At 40.4% G+C, this 27,912-nt stretch overlaps 1 protein-coding gene across 1 annotated transcript in view; it reads left to right on the top strand.

Moving 5' to 3' along the window:
* The window catches only part of LOC150077685 (alpha-tocopherol transfer protein-like), a 31,667-nt gene extending 15,534 nt beyond the window's left edge, over nt 1–16,133 (top strand). Inside the window, exons 2-6 of the mRNA XM_090385566.1 lie at nt 766–998; nt 3,142–3,384; nt 9,761–9,957; nt 14,950–15,060; nt 15,465–16,133. Coding sequence (XP_090241692.1) covers nt 857–998; nt 3,142–3,384; nt 9,761–9,957; nt 14,950–15,060; nt 15,465–15,656 — 885 coding nt within the window. The 5' untranslated portion in view covers nt 766–856 and the 3' untranslated portion in view covers nt 15,657–16,133. The remainder of the gene's footprint in view (nt 1–765; nt 999–3,141; nt 3,385–9,760; nt 9,958–14,949; nt 15,061–15,464) is intronic.
* Nucleotides 16,134–27,912: the final 11,779 nt, after the last annotated feature.

The following is a 27,912-nucleotide window of genomic DNA, read 5'->3' as shown; positions in this document are numbered from 1 at the left end:
TGGTTAGGAGAGGATGTCGTAGGGGTCGTTGCTGGTATAGCCCACACGTGCGAGCGTGCGATGCATGGTCATGCCAGATATTGTTACGGGTTGGCTCATGTTGTATTGGGTAGTCAACTCTTCAACAGTGCTGCGCCTGTTCGCCGATACGTGTCGTCGGAACCGGCGCTCACCTCTAACATCAACCGCTGACCGTTTCAATTTTGCCGCCTGGTAGTTGTTTGACCATTTTGACTCCAGTCCTGGTACACTACGGCGACTCTCCAACACCCCGCCAGTTCAGCCGTTTGGGAAATCGAGCCACCAGCTCGTTGAGCACCCACAATCTGTCGTTTATCAAAGTTAAATATAAATCCTTCCTTTTTCCCTTCACTCTCGGAATTTTACTACCTGCTGAACCTCTGGCACCTTATCTATGCTACGTAGGTCGACTAACTCCGCACTCTCGTACCTCACGTGGTCAACGGGTCGTATTCACTATTCATAAGGATGGTCATAATTCAGTGATCACTCAGTGTATATTCGTAAGGTTATTTTATTCTAAAACTTTATTAAATGTTAAAAGGGGTTCATTGCAATGCTTACTATCCTGTAGTGATTTCAGAAGAGAAAAAGACTGCTTTAAACCATATACAAGTTAAAAATCTATGGGTTAAAATGTTTAAGAAATTATAAATCCTTCTATCGTTGAAGATTAATTACTATATTTATTCCCTAACTATATTGGATCTTCTACCTTTATATCTCTACTTTTTGCTTTTACAGATTTTTGTCCCTGCTGGCATTTATGTTCGCTAGAACTGGTTGTTTCCACGCTTAAGTTTCTTGAACATCCCTCGGTGTGCGTTTTATTTCAATGGAATCTGAGTGCAGTTCCATGAGGTCATTCGAGGATCGAGTCCTCACCGTGTCAGATATACAAAAGGCAAAGAAGGAGTTGAATGAAACTCCCGAAATTAGAGCCTCCTCTGTGATACAACTTCAAGAACTGCTAAAGGGTAAGTTAGATGATAGAAAAAGATATAAATCCTTGATAAAGGGTAAGTTAAGTTTAAAAAAACTACACATAGGGGACAGTCAACTCCGGAGTTATTATTACCGGCCAAAGTGAGTTGCTATAAGGAACTGGCTTGGCAGCACGTACATTTGAAAATTTACGGGCAGGGCGTGGTCTCTCGTAGCATTCGCAGCCCACTCGAAGTTATAACTGTCAAATGGTTTCATATTTAATCTGAAAGTTGTTCAAAATACTTTGTGATGTGCATCAGTTTTTAACCTTCTGTAATTCTGCCCACGATATTACCAATTGCTGTTGTCATAATAGCGTTTTGGGAGCATCAGCGAAAATATTGCTCGGTGAATATAATGTTTGTAAATTGCATGTGTTCTGTGATCGATTTGCTGGATAAAAAACCCAGGTTTCTGGGAACAGAACAATACGCCCCTCGCCTAAGACCGACTAACTCAGCCACGTCGTTAAAAAGGCCCATAAAAATTCTCTTCGTCACGGACAGGACATGAACTCAGGTCTTTTCCACCAGATGTGGGGGAAGACTGCTGTTCTACCACCTGTGCTACGCACAGAGGCACGACATTGCCATGTGGACATAATAAGCCCTTGCTATTAGAATAGTACAGATATCACTCAAAAAAAAAATAAAAGAATCGTATCCTTCATTTACTTTTAGGGGTCACCTATTGGATTCCTCCTTGCAACCCATATATTTTGACACAGGACAGGAAATTTCCTTTTCTTAATGTGGCATACTAACGTACACGAAACTCAATTCTTTTCGCCAAATTACTTTACACTGAAATGAAGCGAGTTCGTGAACAGGACGAAGCCAGAGTGGCCCATTTAAAATTGTTTGTTATTTCTTTGATTTTTGTTAATCGTGAAACCAACTAAAGCTCTGAGGAGTTATGTATTGTATCGGTACATTGCTCATTTTCTCTGATCAATTTGTCTGTTTCACTAGACAAAAAAAACCGAGTTTTTGAGAGAAGAAACCCTAAAATCATCGTTTGAAACCGACTCAGCCACGTTGTGAAAAAAAAAAAACCCTTAAAGTTCTCCGGATCACTGATAGGACTCAACCCCTAGCCTTTTCCACCAGGTATGAAGAGAACGGTGATTATATCCAGTGTGCCACATACGACGGCCCATATCAAGCACCCACTTCCACACGATTTCGTCCTGCATAATGTTAGTATAAGCCTTCACGGCCGATTTATTGTGATGGTTTAAAAATCCGAAAGAACACATTTACGTTGCGTAGGGATTTCAGTAGTCCGTCCTGAAAGAATTAAAGTGAAACACGGCGAGATATAAGTCAAGGTTCTGTTTTCGAAAGGGATGATAGAAGGATCCGTTGATGGCGACGCGAATTCGTTCTCTGATTGCAGTTCACCAAGGGTCTTGTTCAATTGAAGTTATAATTAAACTTGTCATTTTGCCATTTCTCCAACAGCTACATAATCCTTTATTCCAATAGACCGATCCTCGGGGTAACACAGTTAGTATAATCACCGTCTTCCCCATATCGGGTGGAAAAGACCTTGGTTCGAATCCCTTCAATGACGCGAGGAAGTTTTATGGATCTTTTTCGCACCTTGGCTGAGTTATCGGCCCCAGGCGAGGGCAGCATGGTTTTCTCCCAGAAACTCCGGTTTTTTTTTGTCCAGCAAACAGCAAATCGACTATTGAAAATGCGCCATTTACAGACATATTACATACGGCAGAATATGGCCCAAGTCTGTGATGCGCCTAAACCCCAATAACAATCACCAGCAAGTGGGTGTCCAATCCTGCCGCTAAAGTTAGTTTTGCTGTAACACGGACCTGCTTCTCAAGGCTTGAATATCAAGTGCCTTTTGGTTTAAAGGTTTCGGTTTATTTTCGCTGTTAATAGATTCGTACTTTGTTCTGATCTTTGCTGATGATTTTGTGTATAAAATAAAGAAATTATATTCTTGCATTTTGTCAGCTGTTGCCCTTGCCCTTATTAATTTGATAAAGAAGGGCAAAGGCAAAGCACCTACACTTACAGTAATGTAATTGTCTGAAAAAAAAAGTGCAATTTTTAACACTGTTCACAGATTACATTCTGAAAGTCCAGTTCACTTTCTCTTCGTTTTCAGGAGCGAAGCATCTAACAGCAAACACAGATCTCGCGTTCCTTTTAATGTTCCTTCGCGCCAAGAAATTCCACGTGGAAAAGGCATTCACCATGATCAAAAACTACTACAAAAATCGGGTTCGAAACCCAGAATATTTCTGCGTTCTGGATATCACAGAGATCCATTCGTCGCTGTGGGAAAAGTCTGTCAGAGTGTTTCCCCGAAGAGGACCTGATGGAGAAGCCATCCTCTTTTTCGGTGTTGGTACGTATTCACAATATTCCTGAACAGCTGTAAGGTCTTTCATTTGTATTCTAATACTCCAGTGCTCTCTCTCTCTTTCTCTCTCTCTCTCTCTCTCTCTCTCTCTCTCTCTCTCTCTCTCTCTCTCCCCCAATAAAGAAAAATTCATAATCTTTTTAATTAGTGAATCTTTATTGTTATTATTGCTGCTCTTATATTATTTCTCTTTGATTTGGCGTTCCACGCAACTTCCACCTAGTGACGGGTACTGCTACCAAGTACACAGGATTGTTGTTGTTATGTGTGATGTTACTGTTCGTTGAGGAACTCTCTGACAATCCTACAGGTGTTCAGGATTGTGACTTTCTGGAGTTCCTTGTAAGTGTTCGCTGGAAGACCTATTGCTGCTAGGCTGTTATGAAGGATCTTTGGCACCATACCTGTGGTTGACAAAACATGATCGGGATCGGATAGTTCGTTACTTTTTGCATATGCCACATCTCCTTGATCTCCTGTCTTAGGTTCGTATACTTCCTGATTTTTTCCCCATGGATTTTCTGCAGGTTTCCAGTGTTGGGTACCGCTATGTCAATCAGATAGGTAGCCTTTTCCTTCTTGTCCACAAGGGTTATGTCCGGTCTGTTATGCAGGATTGTCCTATCCGTTATTATGGCGCGGTTCCAGTACAGCTTGTGGATTCGCGTTTCTAGTACTGCCTGGCGTTCGTACTTGTAGTACAGTACACTTTCTACGACCAAATGGTATTTCCTCGATAGCTTGTGATGTATTATCCTGGCTACCTGGTCGTGTCTATGAGTGTACTCATAGGTCTGGGTGATCACCTTGTAACCCGCGGTGATGTGTTGGATCATTTCTGAGGCCAGGTGGCATTTTCGACATGTGTCATCTGACATTCCGGGCTCCTTTGAGATGTATTTTCTATAGTTTCTGGTATTGATTACCTGATCTTGGATGACCAGAATGAATCCTTCAGTCTCGGGGAAGAGCGTCCCGCTTGTGAGCCATGCATTGGAAGCAGTGTTATCCATGTGATCTTGATGGAGGTCGTTGTAGTGTCTGCCATGGAGTGTCTTCTTTGCCCATCTTTTCAGCTTCGTTTCTTGTGCCTTCTGGGTGGAAGGGGGTTCCTCACTTAGGTTGAGTGGAGTATACCACTTATCTATCTTCCTTATGGCCTGGTGAAGTGGTACTGTGTTGTTTCGAAGTAATCCTTCAGGTTTATTATTATTATTATTACGAATGGTACATCTAAGATTTTTTTAAGTGGGTTGAGGATCAGAGCCGCTACTTTTGCCTGCCGAATACTTCCCAGTTTTTTTTTTGTTGTTGTTTTGTTATTTATATTTTTTACCTTTTCATTTTAATCGAATCTGTTTTAGGATAGCTGAGCGTAGTTTTGTTTTGTTCGTTAAGCGCCAAAGCAACTAAGGCTATAAGACGTCAGCATACTGGGTCTTCTCTAAACTGCATGCATGCTAATAATAATAATAATAATAATAATAATAATTCCTCGACCAACAGTAACACCAGTCATTACAACCACCCTGTGTATTTGGCAGCAGTACCCGTCACGGAGTGGAATCCCCCAATCAGGGAGAAATAATATAAGAGCAACAACAATAATAATAATAAGATCTTTGTTGTAAGGTTCACCGGTACACACAGGTACCACGATTCTACAATACCCTTCACGACACCATGCCAGGGGTAAACAAGCGGCAGAGATCATCTTGCCAGAAGAATAAAGATTAAATTATACAAACTAAAATAATAGAAATTGCGATAACAAAAGATAGTCTCCATGAGTCCGGTTTCTGTGAGATTCTTGCCCAGGTGTAACTATCTGAAACCAGTTGACAGTTGTGGAGACCACGTGCAGATCTAGGATGAGCCGTACTATACTTTTTATCATTTATGATATTAAACCAGTGAGCATCCAGGGATTGAACTAGATGGAGCTTCTGATAAGGGAGGAATCGATCTTTAAAATGTAGCCTGGAAGGAAGAGTAAGAAGCTTGGGAGTGGAACGGAGAGCTGGTTGAGGGACCCGCCAGCACACGGTGTCCCAAATGTTGGGCACTGATACTCTCCCTGCGATCATTTTACGGTGAAGATGAGTCTTCTCTCGTGCATTAATGCTGAAAACCTGGTTAACTTCAGCTCTTTGGACATCGGTATTGTGTGCTGCTGTGGTGGGAGATAACACTTCCAAATTGCCCGCTTCAGGAGCCAGTGGCTTTTAATGTTTTAAAAGTGTTAAAAATTTTAACACTTCCAAATTTCCCGCTTCAGGATTCAGCGGCTTTTAATGGTTTAATTGTGGTTTTTACAACCGAGCCCACAACGCTACTCCATACAGTACACCTCCGAAAATCATCATCTTGATATACATTTTTATCAGTCTGCGTGGATGGCACAGTGGTATCGTCACCATCCTCCCCACACCGGGTGGAAAAGGCCCGGGTTCGAATCCCGTCGATGACGCGGGGAACTTTAGTGGGCTTTTTTCACTCCGTGGCTGAGTTAGTCGGTCTCAGGCATAGATAGCAACGTTTTTTCCCTCAGAAACTGAGGTTTTTTTGTCCAGCAAAACAGGCAAATCGACCAGAAAACACACTCAATTTACAGACACAAATACGGGTTAATGTAATCATTTACGGGTAACCCTAATATAGTAATTTTTTTTTTTATACATTTTTATCAGGTTTGTGTTCTAAATGTGTAACACGTGCCGTTTGGCAACCCACCGTTTCCTGCTGAATTTAGCACAGAGTTCTTCTATATGATGATGGAATCGTGATTTTCTGTCGAAGATCACACCCAGATCTCTCTGCTTTTCGACGCAGGGGATCAGGACTCCGTTAATCGCAGGCTGAATTATGGTTGGTGTGGGTTTAAGCGAGAATACCATGATGGCAGATTTCTCAAGGTTAACTTGCAGGTCAAATTTCGTGAGGTACCGCCGTACTTCTGATAAGGTCTTGTTGATGGTTACTGTGGTGTCTTTTGCTTCATCGATCGAATTTATTTTTGTTAAGATCTTTAAATCATCCTCATATGATATCAAATCTGTTCTATTGTGTATTAGCGGGCAGATGATAGCTGTGAAAAGAATTCTAGGCAGGACTCCTCCTTGTGGCACGCCTGCTTGTATTTGTCTAGTATACTTTTGCTTTCCTATGGACATTTGGATGGTTCTATTCTGAAGGAGAGATATCAGAAACTTCAATACTTGGCCTGTTATGTGATAGTAATTTCGAAGGAGTTTAGGCAAGGCTTGGATGTGAACACTATTGAACGCAACTTGTAGATCAAGACATATGATTGCCATTTCTGCTTTCACTTCAAATGATCCAAGAATGGCATTGGTAGTCATAATCAGGTTACTAACTGTTGATCTGTTTTGCAAAGCATAATGAATTTGCTGAGGCCTGTGAGGGAGAATATGCGTGGTAAGTGTTTTTAGTACTTTTTTTTCAAGTAATTTCAATAAACAGGAAGAGCGAGAGATGGGTCTAATGGTTCTGTGGTCGATTTCTTGTTTGCTGGACGAAAAACCAGAATTTCCGGGTAGCAAAAGCCATGCAATCCTCGCCTGAGACCCATTAATTCAACCACCTTGTGAAAGAAAAAAAAAAAAAAAAAAAACCATTAAAATTCTTCGCTGTCGTTGACAGGATTCGAACCCGGACTTTTTCATCCGGTGTAGGGAGGCTTGATTGATTGATTGATTGGTTTGGTTTTTTATGGCGCATTGGATGTAGGGAGGCAGTGATTATATCCATGGTGCTACCTGCGAGGACCTGAAGCCCGGGAGCAGTTTTCACGGCACTAGCCGAAAGAATAGGACGTACTGTACTACAGGTCAAACTGCAAGTGAAATCACTGTCCAGATTTCTTTTCATTTCAGTTTTTGTCCCGCACTGCACACAGTCTATAAATTGTACGCTTTTTGTGAGGAGGACGGCGTTTTTAACAACAGAAAAACTCTAACTTGAAGGGATTTGAAAGCATGTTGCCTCGAGTCATCCTGATTAATTGGACTGCCAGCGCGCCTAGCACAGTGGTATCGTCACCGTCCTCCCCACACCGGATTGAAAAGGCCCGGGATTCGAACCCGGCCTTTTCCTTTTGATCAATTCAGTTCTCTAGCATAATCTTCCAGCCGTAATCCCAGAATGGCTATTTCCACCCAAGATGTTTCGACAATGCAACCTCAAGGGAACAGACTACCAATACAGGAGACAAAAGTTTCTGCCCTGGGCCAACCGGTTTCGGTCTCTCAGTCTAGGAGGCTGGAGGAAATCAATAATATATCAGCTGTACAGACCAGGGAAAGAATTTTCGTTTGAAGACTGAGTCCCTCAACACAAGTGGAAAGTACCAAAGCACTCTTTGCCCATGAGCATGGGATTAAGATTGATGCCAAGACTATGAAAAAAAATTTCCGACCTACTCTTTCTTTATCATCTCCTACCCGACGAATGCGAAGCATATCGTCTTGAATTCTAACTGCTGGCCTTTAGACACCCTCATTAAGACGTTTCAAGAGAAAAGTAGACCGATAGCTTACAATGGACAGAGACAGGACATACAGGCATAGCAACAAAAGGACCACATGCAACCAGATTCGCACAATGGAAAGCTTCTTTGGTTCAAGCAGAATGTATGCGGTATAAAAAATAAGCTTTACTCCCTCCAGACCTTCCTTCTTCTCCTTCTTCTTCTTCTTGTTGACGAGTTTCGTATCATTTATCTTACTGAAAAATGGATTTCAGTATACCAATATATATATGTGATTTCAGCATACCAATGCCTAAGCATGAGGATGCTCTTGTGGGCTTTGAAGTTACTCTTCGGACCTTTGATCTTACACGGTTTTTGGCGCCGGCAAGAACCAAATGCAATATTAGGTCAAGAACCAAATGCAATATTAGAAGAGGTCAAGCAATTGACCTAATATTGCATAATCTACCAGGCACCAAGCTCCTGCCTAGTAATTTTCAATTCTAATCTGATCACCTGCCAATTGCATATCAGTTACCCATACATGGTGATCCCCCTGAGTTACCGAATGAGTATGCTGCTCAATTGCCAGGGTTGCCTTCTCTACTAAATATCTGAAGCCGGACATCGGTTCACAGTGCCCGAACGGATTTGACTGGGGACGCCTAACTCTGACTCCTAGTCAGTAGACGATGCCATCATGGTCTTCTCCGAACAATTAAAGTTAATTGCACTCGGTGGCCTTCATCAGGAAGCAGAAGGCCTACCCGAAATGGCAGAAATCACAACTTTCCTCAGACGTTACCATCTTTAAGAAAGAAAGAGCTTACTTCCTGAAAAAGAAAAAGCATCCAGGTAACTTTCGACGTCACAAGAGGAATCCCGCAGGGAAGTATGCTTTCAAATATCCTCTTCGCAGCTGTTTTGGAACCTTTCATAGAATGTAACTCTAACTTTGTTTCCTATGCTGACGATCTGAAGTCCTACGTGAGTTCAAATCATCCTCATGAGATTTTTGATATTAACCAACACAGATAATGTAACTGGGAAACAATCTAGCCATAACTGGGCTGCATCTGAACCCTTCCAAATCTGCTCAACTACCGATAACCAAAAAATGAGTCAAAAATAATGTTCAAATATTCGTTAGCGGCGAAAGGGTGCAAAGGGTAACTTCCCACACAGACCCATATTGGACTCATCTTCCAGCCTCACATTGTCAAGATGAGACAGAAGACGTACGCGGCACTTTTGGCAGTGCGTCAGGAGTTCGTCGGTGTGCATTAGCCAACGCTGCTTTGTCGGTACATCCTGAGGTGCATTGCCCCTGTCCCTCTCTACGCATCTGAAATTTGATCATCTGCTCCTGCTTCCCACCTAAAAAGTACCTCAGTCTGGAATATTGATTGCTGAGATGGGTGAACAGGGTGGTTGGCCACCCTTTTAGAGATGAGTAAACAGGGTACTCACAGGGTGCTGACCGCAGTTTCCAGGAGTATTAATAATAATAATTTTTCAAAACAGTTTGCTAAGGACAGCAATCAAAATTACCATGCTATTGTTAAATATGCGAGGGAATGGCAGTTCCACTCTTTTCTGTTATTTTAAATACATTCATGTGCAAAATTTAAGAAAATTTCACATTTCACACTGCTTAAAACGATAACTATGTGTAAAAGTAAAAAATGTATTTCATATATAAACTTTCACGTGCTCTTTCAGGAAATAGACAATGCAACGTTTCACTGTAACTCCTTGCAGTGCCACAATTGAGAAAGTGAACAATGGAATCAGTGTCTCAGCTGTGGTACACTTTTTTAAAATTATTTTCTCGTGCAGGCTCTGATATTCTGTTTCTCTTACTTTTAGCGAACTTCGACCAAGCTCACGTAGACACTTATATGGAAATTCGATCCGCTTTGATGATGGTGGAATGGATCGCAAACTACGAAGCTACTCAGATCAATGGATTTTCTGTGCTTCTGGACTTCCAGTGGCTTACAGTACAGAGGGTCAGAAAATCGATTTCCGTCTACTCTTTCTTGAAGTTGCTCAAGATGATTGAGGTGGGTGTTTGCTAGATGATGAGTGAAATCAGTTCTTACACTGGATGCCTCTATTGACGGGGGGGGGACTCTTATTCAATATTACGTATTCTACTTTATAAATAAAGTAAACTCTCGATTTAACGGACCCCGATATAACGGATTTCGTATTTAACGGACCATATTATTATTTTTTTTAATTATATAAAACGTCAGCGTTATTATTAATTAAAAATTAATAATAATTATCTATTTCCATTATTGTTTTGATAATTACCTACTTTTATTTTTATAATCAAATTCAGGAAATTGTAGTCAGGAAATTGTTTTTTATTCTTTCTGAAAACGTTTTCCCAGATTACAGAAGACAGATAAAAGCAGGCGGTAACTTGCGAGCAGAACGTGACTCGGGACACTAAACTGCAGGTCTACCGACTCGCTTTGTTTCGGTCTCAGTCTGCCTCAAGCTACCGTGCGGTCAGGTTGTATACAGAGTGTTTCTGTGATTTCTGAATTGTGACTTTATTTATTAAATAATTTTGCAATCCTTACAATTTAAAATGGCATCAAGTGGTTGAGGAGTTAAAAGAAAGCGTGTGAATTTAAATGTGGCGCAGAAATTAGAGCTAATTGAGAAATTAGAACAAGGCGTCTCAGTAGCACGTGTTTGTGAAATTTACGGCGTAAAAAAACAAACTATTTCTGATATCCGTAAATCAAAGGCCAAATTGCAACGTAGTTTTATATTGTACAGTACTGTATATGGTATTAAAGCTTTTTTTTTTACATTAAGAACAATAAAAAATGCCCTTCAGGTTACATTCAATTTAACGGACACCCCTTCTCCCCTATTAGTCCGTTAAATCGAGGGTTGACTGTATTCATATTTTATGTTTTTGTTCGGGTGTATACGAGTTAAGATCAAAAAGTCTGATAGGCTTCTTTTTGAACTGCTTCTAGTTCTGAGTCGTTGTACATCTTGATCTTTCACCAGACTTTTAAGCGGATAAAAAAAAAATTCACACGGATTGAATAAGGTGAATACAGCAGTATGGTAATGGAGTGCTTCGCAAGAAATTGTTAACTGGAAAAGGCCGAGTGTTCAGGGGGCGTTGTATGAAGCACTTACTAATTCCCGTAGCCCACTTTTCTCAGCCGTTTTCTCCGAATAGCATCGTATAATTGTCTTAGATTTGTATTATTTTGTTTTGTACTAGTGCTGGTTGACTACTTGATCACGAGTGATAAATTCATAATGAACAATGTCCTGTCAAAATACGATAAGCATGACGCTCACATTTGATCAAGACTGTTTTCTTCTTTAGTGCCTTGGAAGAAATTAAATCGTCCATTTAGAATTAGCATTAGTAGTGGAAAATTATGCAAGAAAGCAAGCTCGTACAGCATCACAAAAAAAAAATGAAAAAAGAAAATTGATACTTCATATCTCACCTAATCATTTACTAGCTCTTCCTTGAATTTATTTAAACTGTCAACTTCCACAACAAAAGCAGATGTTTGTTCCAGCGATCAACCGCCTGCTGGCTAAAGGCAAACTTCTGCACATCTATTCCGCAATCTTCCTTCCTCAATTTTAATTTGTGTCCCCTCATATGTGTGGTCTGAACAAGAGGAAGAATCCCATCAGCACTGAGCTTGCTCAATCCACACAAAGCCTTAATCAGATCATCTGGCAGGTACCTAGTCTCCGCACGGTGCGATTCACAGAATTAAAGAACTGAAGGCTTTCTCGTTCAAGCAGCTCCACATCCTTCCTAAAACGAGATCACCAGACATGTATTCAGTACTCAAGATGTGGCCTGACTATTGCCTTATACAAAGTATAATCACCTCCTTATCCTGGCTAGAAAAATTCCTGTAAATAATTGACAAACCCCATGAGCTGCTCTGACATCCTGTCTGCACTGCTCAGACAACTTCATATCTGAATGCACAATTACCCCCAGGTATTTTTCCTTCTCCACTACTCCGAGTGTAGTACCGCATAGTTGGTACCTTTCTCTGGGGTTACTTCTACCCATATGCAATGCTTTGCATTTATCAATGTTAAACCTTCATTGTTATTTCTCAATCCATCTGCAAACTTCGGCATTAATTCTGACAAAAATATGTCCCGTGTATTCATCAATATCAGTGATAAATATAGAAAACAATTCAGAGGACTTCACTTTTGTTTCTGAGTCATTAGACTCACGATTTGTCGCTTGCAATTATGAAAGAAACAAAGTATGAGTCACCAGCACCACGTTGACTAATAAATAAATAAATAAATATGATCTTTATTGTAAGGTTCGAAGGTACCCTGACTTTACAAAACCCTTCATAGCAGTAAGCCAGGGGTTATGTCCTGATTTGCGAGAACTTTCCGCTCTCTTTGATCATCAGTGAGGATCCATGGTACAAGCACTGCTGAAACGTGACTCACCTACTCAAATCTTGTGTTAAAATTGATTGTATGACTCATAAGGATTAAATTAGTGATCATGTTCAAATTACAAAGGTTCAGTCTAGATTGTAGGAAGTTTTCTTTCATCTAGTTTTTCATTATTGAAGAAATTCAAAAGTCAAATTGATAGTTTACCTGTGTAAGGAGGGAAGGGCATAATTTGAATTTTCCTATCAACTTTTTAAGAGTTTTTTTTTTTTTTTTTTTTGGCCAGTGCAGTGAAAGCGTGCGGCTTCTTTGCACTATGGCTAATTACTAATACTAAATTCACCAACAACTTCGAGGAGAGGTCAGCATCCATCATTTCAAATCATATCAGAAACACGAGCGATTGAATCACTGGTTTGCGAAATTGAAGAGCAAGAATCTCATCGATAGACAACTGGCCCTCTTTAAACGTTGCGACCCACAGAAAAGCCTTTGATAGAAACGTAGTATCTTCTCTGAAAGCTATTTTAAGCATATCGTGGCTCTTTGTTGCAAACGTTTTCTTAAATGGAAACAACATTTGTGCAAATTCGCTGCTGAGTAAAAATAACTACTTTGTTTAATGAATTCAGCCTGAATTAAGGTCCTCTGCCATGGATGTTAATTCAGGCTGACTGCAGATATCTAGACTTTATGCAGAGATACAAATAAGTAAAAACAGCACAAAAAATCATGTAAATATTAAAAAAAATAGTGGTAGAGTCGAGCTTTGGGTCATTCCATCCAGCAAAGAAAATGTTTGAATATAACCGCACAAAAAATTGGTGAAAACAGAAAACACTAAACAATGATAGGTTTAGTAGGTTGTATTAGCATTTCTTGTACACATCGAATAGTTTCTGCACTTGGCCATTTGACCATTTAAATACGACCATGGTAAAGAAACGCAATGTCCAATGCTCTATTATAAAAATTATGTATATGGATGTCTGCAAATTCCATTGTTTATCAATGCACAATTTAAGCATCGGGTGCGAAATAATCACTTACTCGGCCATTACAGAGATGAAGGTTCAATAATGTCCGACTGCAGGTCAAGATAGCTGCGAACATTCTCCGGAAGAGGGAGTGTGCGGATTCCATCTGGAAGCCTCCAGGTTTTGTTCAGACAGCTTCTGATTTTACATCGACAGAGATGCGTGAGTTCGCAGGGGTTCAAGTAGCGTTGCCGCAACAAGGGCAACCATGGCAACGTCATGATAAAGAACTGCCTCGCGGTGAAGTCCCAAACGGGGTGTCCGTACTGTCTTTGCATCACGATCCTCTGATTGATCACGCTTTGAAGAGATCCGAGCGACAACTGAGGTGCAGCACGAAGCACGTAACGTGCGCACTGGACTCTGTCGCCGAAACAGCTGATTTCTTCTTCGTCGTTGTAGAGGAGGACCCTGCGTTCGTTGGAGAACAGTTTCCCGAAACAAAACAACAGAAAATGAGATATGTGGACTTGTTCGCTTTCGGACCAGGCCAGCGACACGTGCACCGTTATTTTTGCCCCGTACCTTAGCGCTAGCATCAGTTGGTCGGACCGGGTATACAACTGCGCGTAGAACATGGCAGATGTAGCGCAAAAGGCATCCACAAAACGCGTGCTTTCGTCAAACACAAGTTTAGTGGCGGTGGCCGCCCTCAGGTAATACTCGAGAGGGGATTCTCGCACTGGTCTACGACTTAGGTCATCGTTTCCCTGCCACGCCAACAACTGCCTGATAGATTCGGGCACGGAACCATCCAGCCCAGAGGCGTACACTTTCTCTTGTTCCACAATGTCAGAACAGTTGTCGAATTCATTCATGCATTTTAGGACTTCGGCCACCAGGCTCACGTTGTTGACGTTCTTCCAGAAACACACCTTACCGAGATAATAGACCACCTTGTTGCTGATTCTCCAATTATCTGGATTCGTCAAGATGTCGTTGAACTCGCCTCCAGCACCATCTTTCCATCTGTAATATAAATCCAAAACCGATCGGACTTTTCGCTCAATGTCAGCAGTCTGACACTGTTCACCGCTTTCCGGGGTATTCAGAAGTGTATTGAGAGCCGACATCACTTCATTGGACAAATTCATAGCACGGCGGCCATTCGAAAATTCAGCCATCTTTGCTCTTACACGACAATTGTGTCCATTGTTCAAACGCAACTGTTGAAAACAGTCCTCATAAAAGCTTTCCAACAAAACGTTTCCATAATAATGAACACAGTGAACAACGAATATTAATCCTCTAATGCGTTTTGTAGCTATTTCCCTGAAGATAAATATGGTAGCGTTTCTCTGTGAACTGATTTATTCTTCAGTGCTTACACTTTCTAGTGCACTCCGAACCTCGTCTGATCTTCTTGGAAAAAAGTCTCTTTTCAAGAAGTAGCCTGAACACTCGTTTTAGAAACTTCAGGAATACACCACCAGATAGTATTTTAATCTCTTTCGTTGTGGATGTAAACATTTATGCAGCCACGTTAGAAGAAATTCTTGAAAAACTTCCATTCATATTTATTAATATTAATAATTGCCTGACTATTTTTAAAATGTGTGAATGATTTTTATTTTCTTCCAGAATGGCTTTCCGCTGAATTGTAAGAGGATCCACATCATTAATGAGCATGTTGTGGTAGATGCCTTTCACGCAGTTGTGAAACCTTTCTTCAAAAAGCAAATACAAGATCTGGTGCGTGGTATTCTCTCTCTCAGTTGCTGAATATTGACGATAAGGTTGTTTTTATTATCTTAATGATTCCGTTTCGAAGTTAACGTGTGCGCTTGTCGTCCCTATAATTGGCCTAACGGATCAATATAATCAAATGGAACCTGACTTCTTAACCTGATTCGATTCCGACTACAGTCTATGATAGTTTATTTAAATCGGACTATACCACAGCCGGATTTAAGTAGAGTACATAGTAGATAACTGTGCCAAATTTACCCCGGTGTTACTTTTTGTAACTTTTTATGAACGTTACATATTTAAATATGTAACCTTTATAAAAAGAGGGTTAAATATGTCGCCACATATTTAATATGAATATTGCACGCAATTAGCATTCCTTTAATCGATTTTCTTTTCCATTTCAGGTGTATATTCATGGAAGGGACTTGTTGTCTCTACATAAACACATTCCTCCTTCCTGCCTGCCATCGGAATACGGCGGCCATCTTGGTTCTCTTGAAGAACTGTCGGTGTATGAAAAGCTGGTGGATTGGTTCTCAGATTACAGAAAGAGCTTAACGTACGGTTATAAATCTCGTGATTGTTGCGACGACTAATGGAACACAAACTGAGTCATTTCTGAATGTGGATAGAGCCAGAAATTCCACATTAGTGAACTGAAAAGTGTTTTAATTTTAAGAAGCTAAAGGATTTTGGTGAAGATCGTTATGAAGAAACATAAATACAGAATGATTTTCTCGTCATATAATCTTAAAACACAGACTGACCCTTGTGCTAGCTGAGGACCAGAAGAACGTAGACATCAATAATCACGAATGAGGTTGATAAGTCGATTCAGTTCAGTTTCACAGGGTTTAAGTTTCTAAAAGAATGAACACATCTCAATTCACAACATATTTAATATGAATATTGCACGCAATCAGCATTAGTATTATAATGACAAATAATGCAAGAAAGCAAGCTTATACAGCGGGCCTGGGCAAACATTTTTGGCTGAAGGACCACCTTAGGAATTCAAAAAGAAGGCGGGCAGCACATAAAATATTATTTTTAGATATATATTATTTGTTATCATGAAGAAGAAATATAACATAAAAAATTATTCTCTAAAAACCAAGAATTTAATGAGATGATATGGAACTGTTTTACATCTTTTAACATTTTTTTTTTTAATTTCGGGTGTTAATTTTGTAGTTGAGATTCTTAAAACTGCTTGTAAATGTTCATCGGTGATGCTTGATCGTAAAGAATTTTTATTTAGATTCATGATGGAAAATGTTTGTTCACATATGTAGGTTGACCCAAAAATAACCAACATATTTCGGGGAAAATCTTTTTAAGTTCGTCGAATTTGTCCGAATTAAGAGTATTGTAAAATTTACAGATTTCCACACGACGGTGCAATTCCCTCAAATCGGTATCACACTGCAGATCTATAATCTGAAACTGTGGTTCACTCGGTGCACTATCAATTTATATTGAAAATGGGTCGCGCACTATTGCCAAACTTGTCTCAATGTTTTGGAAGTCGCCAAATCTTCGTGAAAAGTCGTCACTTAAAGCGTTGATAATTTCACAATATTTTTCAAATTTTATTATTTTATTATTATATTTTAAATTTTATTATATTATTTTATTTTCTGGAATCTTCAGCAACTTCGTGGTTGGAAAGTGGTCTACCTTGTTAATCAATAAATGTCGAAGGAACAACTGGAGTTTTAATTTAAATCCATTAAACTTTTTACCATATCATGGGCGTATACATTTTTCCGTTGTAACACGGTGTTGAAAGTATTAAAGTGTGTCACGATGTCCAGGGTAAACGCAAAATCACAAATCCAGTTATTATCAGTTAATTTGGGAAAGTCCATAATATTTTTCAGTTTTAAAAATAGAACGATGTCATCTTTAAGATCCCATACTCGCCGAAGAACTTTTCCTAAGATAAGCCATCGAATTTGGCTATGATAAGGAATATCTGTGTACTCGGATTCAATATCTTGAAGAAAATTAACGAATTGTCTGTGTTTCAGGCCTCTCGATCGTATTAAATTTACTAGTTTAATAATACAAGATGTGACATGTTCAACCTTTAACACATTTTTACATAATACTTGTCGATGTATAATACAATGAATTGTAATTAAATTTTATCCTGAATTTTTTTTAACTCTTCAACATTTTTACCTGTCAAACTTGGTGCTCCGTCAGTTGTTACGCTTACAATTTTGTTCCATTGTAAATTATACCTTGTTAAGCATTTTTCAAATATATCAACTCCCATTGTTTGGTCTTTAAAAGATTCCATCGAAAGAAGTTTTTCAATAATTTCAAAATTAGAGGTACATCCACGTATAAAAATTAATAATGTGCGGCGGGCCGCATGCGGCCCGCGGGCCCTAGTTTGCCCGGGCCTGTTATACAGCATGAACCATGTCGTGAGTAGCGCAGTTGGTATAATTAACGTCCTTCCCATACATGATGGGAAGACTTGAGTTTAAATTCAGCTCTGATTTTAAAACGTGCGTAAAAAAGATAATTTGAATCCCGTCGATGACGCGAGGAATTTTTACGATTCTTTTTCACAAGGTAACTGAGTTAGTCGGTCTCATGAGAGGATAGCATGGTTTTATCTTCTGGAAACTCGAGATTTTACATCAAACAAAAATGAACCGTAGAATACACGTAATTTAGATAATTATATAAATGGCAATGTTGCCCAAGTTGCACCTAAAGCACTACACCAACACCTACATCATTAGCCAAAAAACTATATAATAATAAAAAAGCCACAGCGCCTGTCCATCCGCTCAAATTGCATAATACTTTCTTACATTTATTCATACTATCTACTACCTACTACAACATCACCACACTATCTTCCAGCCAGCCTTTCACAATTTAAGTTTCTCTCCCGTTGTGAGGCGTCTCCGTAGCCAGGTGGGAAGGAGCAGCAGTGCGTAGCACACGCTTCTTGATTATACCGGGGTTCGAGCCCGTCACCACCAAATACGGAGGATGCGGAAAGGTCAGGGAATGACCACCGCATATCCCGGAGCAATATGGCCTTAGTTGCTAATGCTCCTAAAAACCAAAATAACAAACAAACAAACTCTCCCGTTGTGCGTATTGTCTGACAGACTAAGGATGCTATCAGCATTCTTAGTCTGTCAGACAAGTTTACTTAATCCATTTAATGCTTTAATTAAGCACTCCATTTGGACTAATACCAGGTTCCTAGTTTACAAACGCTGTAATTTGAAGAATTGGGTCTTTCCCTTTTGTGTCTCTTCGAAACTCAGCTGTTGCACCTCTTTTTTTTTTAAATGAGATTTCAAAAGCTTTGTGCAGCACACAAGGTGCGACCTGCCTGTTGCGTTGTACAAAAAGATAATCGCTTCCTTATCATTGCTTTTCAGGGTTAAACTTCAATTGCTATTTTAGCATTAGCATTAACGTTATCGGTGGAAAATGATGCAAGAAAGCAAGCTCATCATCCAAAAAAATAATAATAAAAACGACACCTGATATTCCACCTATTTATTCCCGCCAATATTTTGTCTAGTTCTTTCTTAAGCTACCCAACCTACCTGCCTCATTTTTTTAGATCTTACTACAGCAGCATACCTGGTTAACTACCCTGCCAACCTTCATCTGCAGACTTAGACATTAATCCTGATTGATTCCACATTCCACCAGTATTATTAATAAATACAGAAAACAACAATACGGCAACCACCGAACCCTGGGGAACCCCACTAATAACAGTGGTCCATGACCACTCTCTGTCTTCTCCCACTTAATTTATCCATTGCAGTAACTTACTCTTAATGCCACCCTGCTCCAGTTTATACAACAATCTTTTACATGCAACAGTATCAAATGCCATTCTGAAACTCAAGAACATGATATCAAAATCATTTTTTGCATTCAGTTCCTTGATCACTGCATCAGAGTAACCTAACATATTGGTTAGACAAGACCCCCCTCTTGACAAATCTATGCTGTTACTGCAATATACTTGCATTCCTGTCTAGATGGTCCTGAATTACTTCTTTAACCAGACACTCCATTACTTCCATGCAACAGAAGTTAAGCTTGAAGCTCTGTAATTACTCATGTCTCCTTTTTATCCCCTTTGTGAGTTGGGGATACATGTGCACATCTACAGGTCTAAAGGGACCTCCTCTGAATCCAAAGATGCTCTCTTAATTATGGCTAAAGGTTTGCTTACCTCCTTTCCTGCCTCCCTTAATATGGCTAGATTCTATCCACCCCAGGCACCTTTTTATGTTTCCCTTCAACAATTTCTCTTCCAATTTTTTCTCAGTTGTCACAAACTCATTGAGTTCTCTGATATAATTTGATACATTTCTGGCATTAGGTTAATGTACTGGGTTTGATAGAGGATGTGCACTTGGGATTATTACATATCTCACATGTTTCACCCGGGATATCTTCTTCCATGAGTTTCTTTAAAGACAATGTCTGCAAGTCTGTCCATTGCAGATGTCACTAGAAGAGCTAAAGACACAAATCAGAGAACTGTGAAAAAACTGACCACTCTATTATCCAAAAAAAGCGTAACTGGAGATTATTTTGACATTATTTAAGCCATTCGTGGTACTCACACTGGACATTATCGATTTGCAATAACACTTGTTTTGGTAGTGAGCGATGTATGATACTAAGCGTGCATCGTTCATCATGATACAAAGAATATAAGGTTTATGTCATAAAGATCGTTTCATACACCCTGTTATTTTATGAAGTAATATGCTGTGATATAATTTGCGTATTTTATGTTTTCATGAATAAGAAAAGAAATAATAAATACTTGTAATAATTCGACTGTTTCTCTCATTTGTATGTAATTTTTCAGCCATATTTCTCACACAAAATCTATTTATATCCACATCATTGAATATTTCCTTTCTCTCGAACTTCTTTATAAAAATTCGTGCTTAAAGAATTAAAAATGTGTTGCAAGAAATTGGAATTTATTTAATAAAAGAAATTGAAAATGAATTTGTTTCATTATGCGATATTAACATTAAGAATATTTCCTCTAAGAAGACATTCTTTTAGACATTTACATTTTAAATTTAATTTCTGTAATTTGTAAAATTTATTTCTACAATATTTTGAAAAATTAATTCTTAACTTTTCTGAAGTATTTGTGCTTAGTTTAATTTCATTAATACCTTATTAATCAAAATTCTGTATTATATTGTAAATTTATATTTTATAATGTTTCTTAAGTTAAAAATGTTATCTAAGTAATCGTTATCATACGATCCACTTTCGATACATTCCAAAGGACATCGTGACTCGGTGTCAGTGATGAGTTCATTAATTGTATAGTTTGTGGATTGTATTCTATGGTCGGTTCAGTAGACAACCCATGCTCATCCCATGACTGTTTGCTTTGCACCCCAAGTAAGGAAGGCACTGGTGCATTACGAAAAGAAGCTGAATCATTGAAGAAACGGGTGCTTTCCTAGAAACAAATCTGACTGGCAGCTCGTCAGGGACTCAAGTATCTCGTTCCCTGTCAAGTAACGCAACCCAGATTCAGGTCCGAGATGCGAGGCTTTTGCAATTACTAATGACCTGTCACAGATTCTTCATTTACCTATTAGAAAACAAGACAATCCTAACCACACCCAACACGCTTGATCTTTTTGTAGAGATGAAACCCTTTATTCCACACTCCACCTACAAATCTCATCCTTTATTAATCAAACCTTAGCTACCAAAAACTATGCTAAGTCGTTGTCGTTCAAGATAAGAACGTTACGTATCGTAACTGGCTTGTAACAAAATCGCCACGTTCATTTTGTGCCTAAACCAAAGTTTCCAAAAATTGAAAAGCAGGTATTAATCAGTCCAAACTAGATTTCAAACAATGTAAGAGTAGGAAACATGCTTCTTAGTTAAATGTTAGTCAAGCATACCGGTGTCTTACCAAAGCTATTGGTCGCAACTTTTCACCATCCCTATTCCCACCTCTGTCAAACCCAAATGGCTGTACTGCCATTTCAGCCAAAGATAAAGCTAACCTGCTGGCATCATACTTTCCTCCAACTCGTTTACTAATGACCTTTGTAAACAACTTTCTACAAATCCCAGTACACTCTATTCAATGCCACCTGCGGTCTTCCGTCAAAAAAAAAAAAAAAAATCGAAGAAGGAGTTTAAACAATCTTCATACTAAGAAAATTCCAGGTCCTGATGGTATTTCTTCACTCCTTCTCAAAACCTGTGCTCCTGATCTTAGCTTTTTTTTTTTTGCCTTTTTTTTTTTTTTTTTTTGCCTTTTTTCATCTTTTTTCTCGCTTTCTTATTCCAAAGATATTTTCCCTTCTGCTTGGAAATTTGCTAATATCCGGCCAGTTCCTAAAAAGGGTTATAAATCCCTCCCATCCCATTGCACTTAAACCTTAGTCATTCTAAAGTAATGGAGAAATCAATTAACCGCCAACTCTTAAACTATCTAGAAACATTCCATCGTTTCATGATTGCCAGCATGGATTCCATCAGTGTCGATCACCTGGTGATATTCTGGCTTATGTTACCCATCTATGGACAAATTCAATAGAAACGTTTGATAAAACTGAAGCAGTTGCTCTTGACATCTCAAAGGCTTTTGATTGTGTTTGACATAAAGGTATAAACAAGCTTCCATCTTATGGTTTGTCAACTTTTTTTTTTGTTGTTTTTTTTTTTTGTAAGTGGGTATCCAGTTTTCTCTCTGATTGCTAACTGCGGTTGATGGCTCTCTGTCTTTTAACTTCTCCTGTAATGCTAGTGTTCACCAAGGTTCAGTTCTTTCCCCCACTCTTTTCCTCTTGTATATTAATGACCTTCTTCCATTGATTGGAAATCCTATCCATAGTTTTGCCGATGACAGCACATTGCATTCCACTTTCCATTTTGAAAAACCTTGCCCTGCTCAATTAGCTGCAACTTCTGGAATATCCGCTACCAATTCCTTAAATGCCGATCTTCAGGTAATTCTCCAGTGGGGCAAAGACAACTTAGTTGAATTCAATCCTTCTAAAACTCAGTCTTGTCTTATATCTCGCAAAAAGGATTCTTCTGTTCCTATGCTTATCTTCAATGACACTCCGATTTCTAGGCAAAATGATATATCTCTTTTGGGGATTACCGAGACTTCTAATCTTAGAAAGGCTTTTGATACTGTTGCACATGGAAGACTGCTACACAAATTGGAGCAGTGTGACATTGGAGGCAAATTGCTGCTATGGATAAAGGGGTGGTTGAGGGGGAGAAGACAGAGAGTGGTAATCAATGGACACTGCTCATCGTGGACTAATGTTATTAGTAGAGTCCCTCAGGGCTCAGTGTTGGGTCCATTATTGTTTTCTGTATTTATAAATGATATTGATGATGGTATATCAAGCTTAATGTCCAAGTTTGCAGACGATACAAAGGTTGGCAGGGTTGTCAAGGACACTACTGACACTATGCTGCTGCAACAGGATCTGGAAAGGTTGAGCAGATGGGCTGAGAGGTGGCAAATGAAGTTTAACATTGACAAATGTAAAGTACTACACATGGGAAACAGCAACCTCAGAGCAACATATCAACTCTGTGGTACTACACTGACAGTAGTAGAGAATGAAAGGGACTTGGGGGTGGTTGTGCAGGCAGATATGAAGTTCTCTGAGCAGTGCAGACGGGCTGCAAGAGTAGCTCATGGAGTATTGTCAATGATATACAGGAATTTTTCCAGCAGGGATAAGGAGGTGATTATTCCATTGTATAAGGCAATGGTCAGGCCACACCTAGAGTACTGTATACAGGTCTGGAGGCCTCATTTCAAGAAGGATGTAGAGCTGCTGGAACGAGTACAGAGAAGGGTAACAAGATTAGTGAATGGAACAAAGGGGTGCTCTTACGAAGAAAGGCTTAAGTTTTGCAAATTACAGTGTCTGGAGACTAGGCACCAGCGAGGTGATCTGATAGAGGTGTATAAAGCCTTGAGTGGTTTAAGCATGCTCAATGCTGATGGGATTCTTCCTCTTGCTCAGAATAATCACCTGAGAGGGCATAAATTCAAATTGAGGAGAGACAGATGTAGGATAGACGTGCGGAAATTTGCCTTTAGCCAGCGGGTGGTTGGTTGGTGGAACAGACTTCCATCCCTTGTGGTGGAGGTTGATAGCCTAAATAAGTTTAAGGCTCAGCTGGACAGGTATTTTGAACGAACAGAGGGGTGAAGTGGAAGTGGGTTTTTTTTTTTTTTTTTTTGGCTGATGCTGCATAAGCTTGCTTTCTTGCATCAAATGCCTCTACTAATGCTAATGCTAATGCTAATGCTAATCTCTCTTGGCACAAGCACATTACAAATATTGCTACGGTGAAATCTCATCTAAAAAACTTGTATTTCTCTTTCGCTCTCGGCGTTACTTTTCTTGCAAACAGCTGTTCACTCTGTGCAAATCGCAAATCCGCCCTACCATGGAATATTGTTCCCACATCTGGGGCGGTGCCCCCGAAACCCCGATTTCAATCTCCCTGGTTCGCTCTCTGGAACGTACCCCTCCAGTCCCCAGAGATGTGATACGTTATAACGTCAAGAAGGCTGACTGGGAGCGCTTTCGAACTGAACTGTCAACAAGACTCGATGAAGATATTCCACTCTTTGACACACTAACTCCGGATGAATGTGTGAAAAGCATTACCGCTACTATCAGAAGCATCTGAGACCTTTCCATCCCACGCATAAGGCCATACAGGTATGCTGTCCTTGGTGGAACCACCAGCTATACGACCTAAGAAGAAGGGTCCACCATGCTAGGAAAATGTTCCAGCGGTCAAGGGCGACGATGTCCTCCCAAGAGATTACGGCAGCTAGGGAAGCTTACTGCACAATCAGGAATGAATATACTAAAGAAATTCGCAAAAACAAAAAGCAATCGTGGCAAACTCTGGTGTCTATCTCCGGAAATGAGAACCCCTGGGGCATCGTTTTCAAAATTGTAACTAATAAATTACCACGTAGTGAGGTGGTTGATACAACACTGAAAATAGACGGTACTTCCACCTATACCTGGGAGGACACTATAAATAACATTCTTGATACCATTTACCCTGTTGAAGAGGTACCCTTGACACAACAGCAACAAGAAATTATCAACCAGAATTTAAATTCCCCACACAGCAACGTGGAGCTCCCGTTCACCGGCTTTGAGATGGACCTGGCAATTTACAAGATGAAAGACGGAAAAACAACAGCTTCAGACCTGCTGGAGGTAGAAGTTCTCAAAAAATTCGCTGAGGCCTGCCCAGCTATACTTCTAAGTCTACTGAATAAGTGCCTGGCAGAGGGCACCTTCCCAGCTTCATGGAAGACTGCAACCTTAAAACTAATTCTGAAAAACTCTCCGTGATGGCCAAACTACTGGAGCGTCCACTCTTGTTTCGACTTTCTGCCTGCTACGAGGAACACCAACTCTCCTCAGAAAAACAATGTGGCTTTAAAACAGGCTGCAGCACTGAAGACGCTATCAACAATCTAAACACCCAAGCAACGCACTCAGCTTTCAAGTACTCTCTTGCTATATTGGTGGACTTTGCTGGAGCTTTCGACCGCCTGTGGTAGCCCAGCGTTCTTCGGAGACTTCGGCACTCAAATGTTTCTAAAAATCTATATAACAGTTTGAAGTCTTATCGAACCAACAGAAAAGTACGAGTTACTAACAAATATCAGACAGTTACCAGATTCATCCACCGGGGATGTCCGCAGGCCTCTGTGCTTGGCCCGTTCCTCTGGTCTATTTTCTTGGACGAGTTCCTGGGCTTGGACCTTGGGGGTGGCTGAGCCCTTGGCCTTTGCGGACGACCTTGTCCTGTTGTTGCGTGCGGACACTAGGCCGTCCTTGGAAATTATTGCAAATGCGGCGCTTGTGAAGCTCCAGAACTGGGCAGCCTTGCACAACCTTACCATCTTGGCAGAAAAAAACAAAATCCATTCTCCTCAAGGGCAGACTACAAATTAGAAGACCACCTACGATGAAATTAAACTTCACTCCCATCCGACTGTACACAGAGGTTAAATACTTAGATATTTACATTGACTCGGGTCTTATTTTCCATAATCACCTGAAATATCTAGCCAACAAAATCCGGAAGTATGCCGCCATGATCACGAGGGTGAGCAGGGCCGACTAGGGCCTGAAGCACAAAGCTCTGACCCTCATATACAAAGCAGTATATGTCCCGATAGTTTGCTACGGTGCCTTCGCTTGGTATAGACAAGTTACACTAACAAAAAACAAACAGAAGCTGTATACAATTCAAAGGTTCACGCTGGTATCAATTAGTAGGGCGTGCCGCACTGTTAGCACCCCTGCCTTGCAAGTTCTAACAGGTTGTCAGTCACTCTACCTAGAAGTAGTCAGGCGAGGCCTATATTACCACCTTAGGAAAGTAACACCAGCTGAAATAGTAAATCTCCAGCTGGATCTTACAAATGACCCCAAGATAGAGAAGAGGAGAATCACCCAACACCTACAAGCGATATGGCAACAGAGCTGGGAAAACACGCAGAAAGGAGACATCACGAGGCGATTCCTCCCAACTATAAATCGTACTCACCCAGAGCCCCCGCCCTGGTTCTCATCTGATCTGCACATGACGTTTATTATCTCTGGATACGGCCCCTTCCCTCAGAAACTCACAGCTATGGGGATTGAAAGAGACCCACGGTGCCATTGTGGAGAAGAGTCCAGGGGGCATCTAATGTATGAATGCTCTGCCTATGACAACAGTAGAACAAGTTTGCTACCGCAATTCAAAGGAATTCACGTAACCAAGAGTCCTCGCTGCTGCTCGATGAAAACACGTACAGGGCACTAAATGTGCATGCGCAGGAAATCTTCTCGCTGAGGCTAGCGAAGATTGCTGAAATGAGAACAACATTGGATCATGCTGCCCAAGGCCTGAATCAGACTGGCGTGAGTTAGCTCCTTCTCTGCTAGAGGACACTGCCTTGACAACTTGCTAATCCTTTAAGGGTAGGAACACTGCTGGTACCATTCTGGTGCGGGACTGCTGGCACTCATCGAGTGCGGGACACTGATGCAAACTCCTTATAGGGTAGGATCAGCCGGCACCGTTCTGGTGCAGGATTGGTGGCACTCTGGAGAACTTCTGAGTGCAGGATACAGAGTCCACTGGCCTCTGATCATGCAGGGGTACCTGTCCCCTGCTACTTTAACTACCACTCCTAGACCCCTATTTTCACCTCACAAGGAGCGGACTGCTCCTCAACTTCAGTCCGTCCTCCTTTTCCCTCTTTCTGTTCCTTCTAACTCGTACTCCTGTTCTATGTTTCCTCCCCCCCCCTTTTTTTTTTCACTTGACCTTTGTCAGGAAGCTCAGGCAACCCTGGCAAAGGCCAGCCAGAGTATAATGGGCAGCCTGGCTCACCTCCCAGTTGTGGTGGCGGGTAACGTGGGGTCACGCTAGGGGTTCTGCGGCCAAGCAGTCAGAGACACAACAACAAAACATAACACTACTCTGACAGAAACCAGACATTACATTTTTTCTGGCTTTTACAGAGATTCTGTACTTCTTCACAAAGTACCAGGGTACAGATGTGGGAAACCACAGGTGGCACCTTTCACAAAACACTACGCCACTATGCCCCCGAAACCTCTCTCAGTCTTCTTGATTCCATTCAGAAGAGGGCAGTTAGGTTAATTAATGACTCCTCTCTAACAGAGTCTCTCCACTCACTTTCTCATAGACGCACTGTTTCTGCTGCATGCCTCTTCTACAGATACTTCCATGGGCACTGTTCTTCTGAATTGGCTTCTATAATTCCCGCTTTCTTCGAAACCAGTCGGAATAGTTGCCACAACCAGTGTACATCAATTTACTGTCCAACTTCAAATTTGGCTTCTTCCTCGTGTATTCATTCTATTTCTGTTTTCTGGAACAACCTTCCTTCATAAGTATTTCCTGAAAATTACAATCTACAGAAATTCAAGTCTAATATCATCAAATATCTTCTTTCACGTTCTCGACCTTCTGCCCATTAATACTAAGTAGAACGTAGAGTTAGTAGCGTAGCTACCCTTTTCGGGCCCGGAGGCAAAGAACATGTTCGGGCCCCTACTTAATTAATGAAAATTGCAAAAAGATGAGACAGCCAAAGACGCCGGGTCCCTAAAGGGTCCGGGCTCGGAGGCAATTCCCTTGCCTGCCTACATGGTAGCTATGCCACTGCCTAGAGCACTGCCTAAATGCTACAGTTTCTCCTACCTCTGGAGCTTGGGGTTTTCATAAAAAAAGCAAAAACCTGTGATTTCCTTACACTACATGAGTAATACTAATAGTAATACCGACGTTATATTAATTCTTTTTTGATAATCCTCTAAAGGCGTTTCTGTTTTTTCGATTTAATTTTTATTGAAGGCAATCCAGGTCATAACTTGAATGAAGATTAAAACATACAAAAGATAAAATGATTCTTATAAAGATTGAATGGTCACTGATCACTCTAAGTATGAAGCGCATTCTATGAGTGTTCAGGTTCAGCCCGTTAAGCTATTTTACTCAATTAAAAATAGCATTTAAAGTTAAGAAAAAGACATTAAATTTCATTATTCTGTTGTATAACGATATTTGTATGAAGATTGCAACGTTGTATTTTTATGTTCTGCTGTTTCAATGAATTCCGCCCCTAGATGGCAGGAGTTTATGGAAAACAGCATTCAAAAGCTACAGGTACCCCCAGATTTTATTTTTATCTTGCTGCACACTACCGTTGAATTTTCATTAGACGGTAAAGTCAAAATTGTACACAACCCTTCCTCT

This window comes from Mastigoproctus giganteus, chromosome 11 (assembly GCF_048544385.1).
Source record: "Mastigoproctus giganteus isolate SK-2022 chromosome 11, ASM4854438v1, whole genome shotgun sequence".
NCBI classification, from domain to species: domain Eukaryota; kingdom Metazoa; phylum Arthropoda; class Arachnida; order Uropygi; family Thelyphonidae; genus Mastigoproctus; species Mastigoproctus giganteus.
The sequence above is the reverse complement of the archived record's forward strand: the minus strand, read 5'-3'. Positions and strand labels throughout refer to the sequence as shown.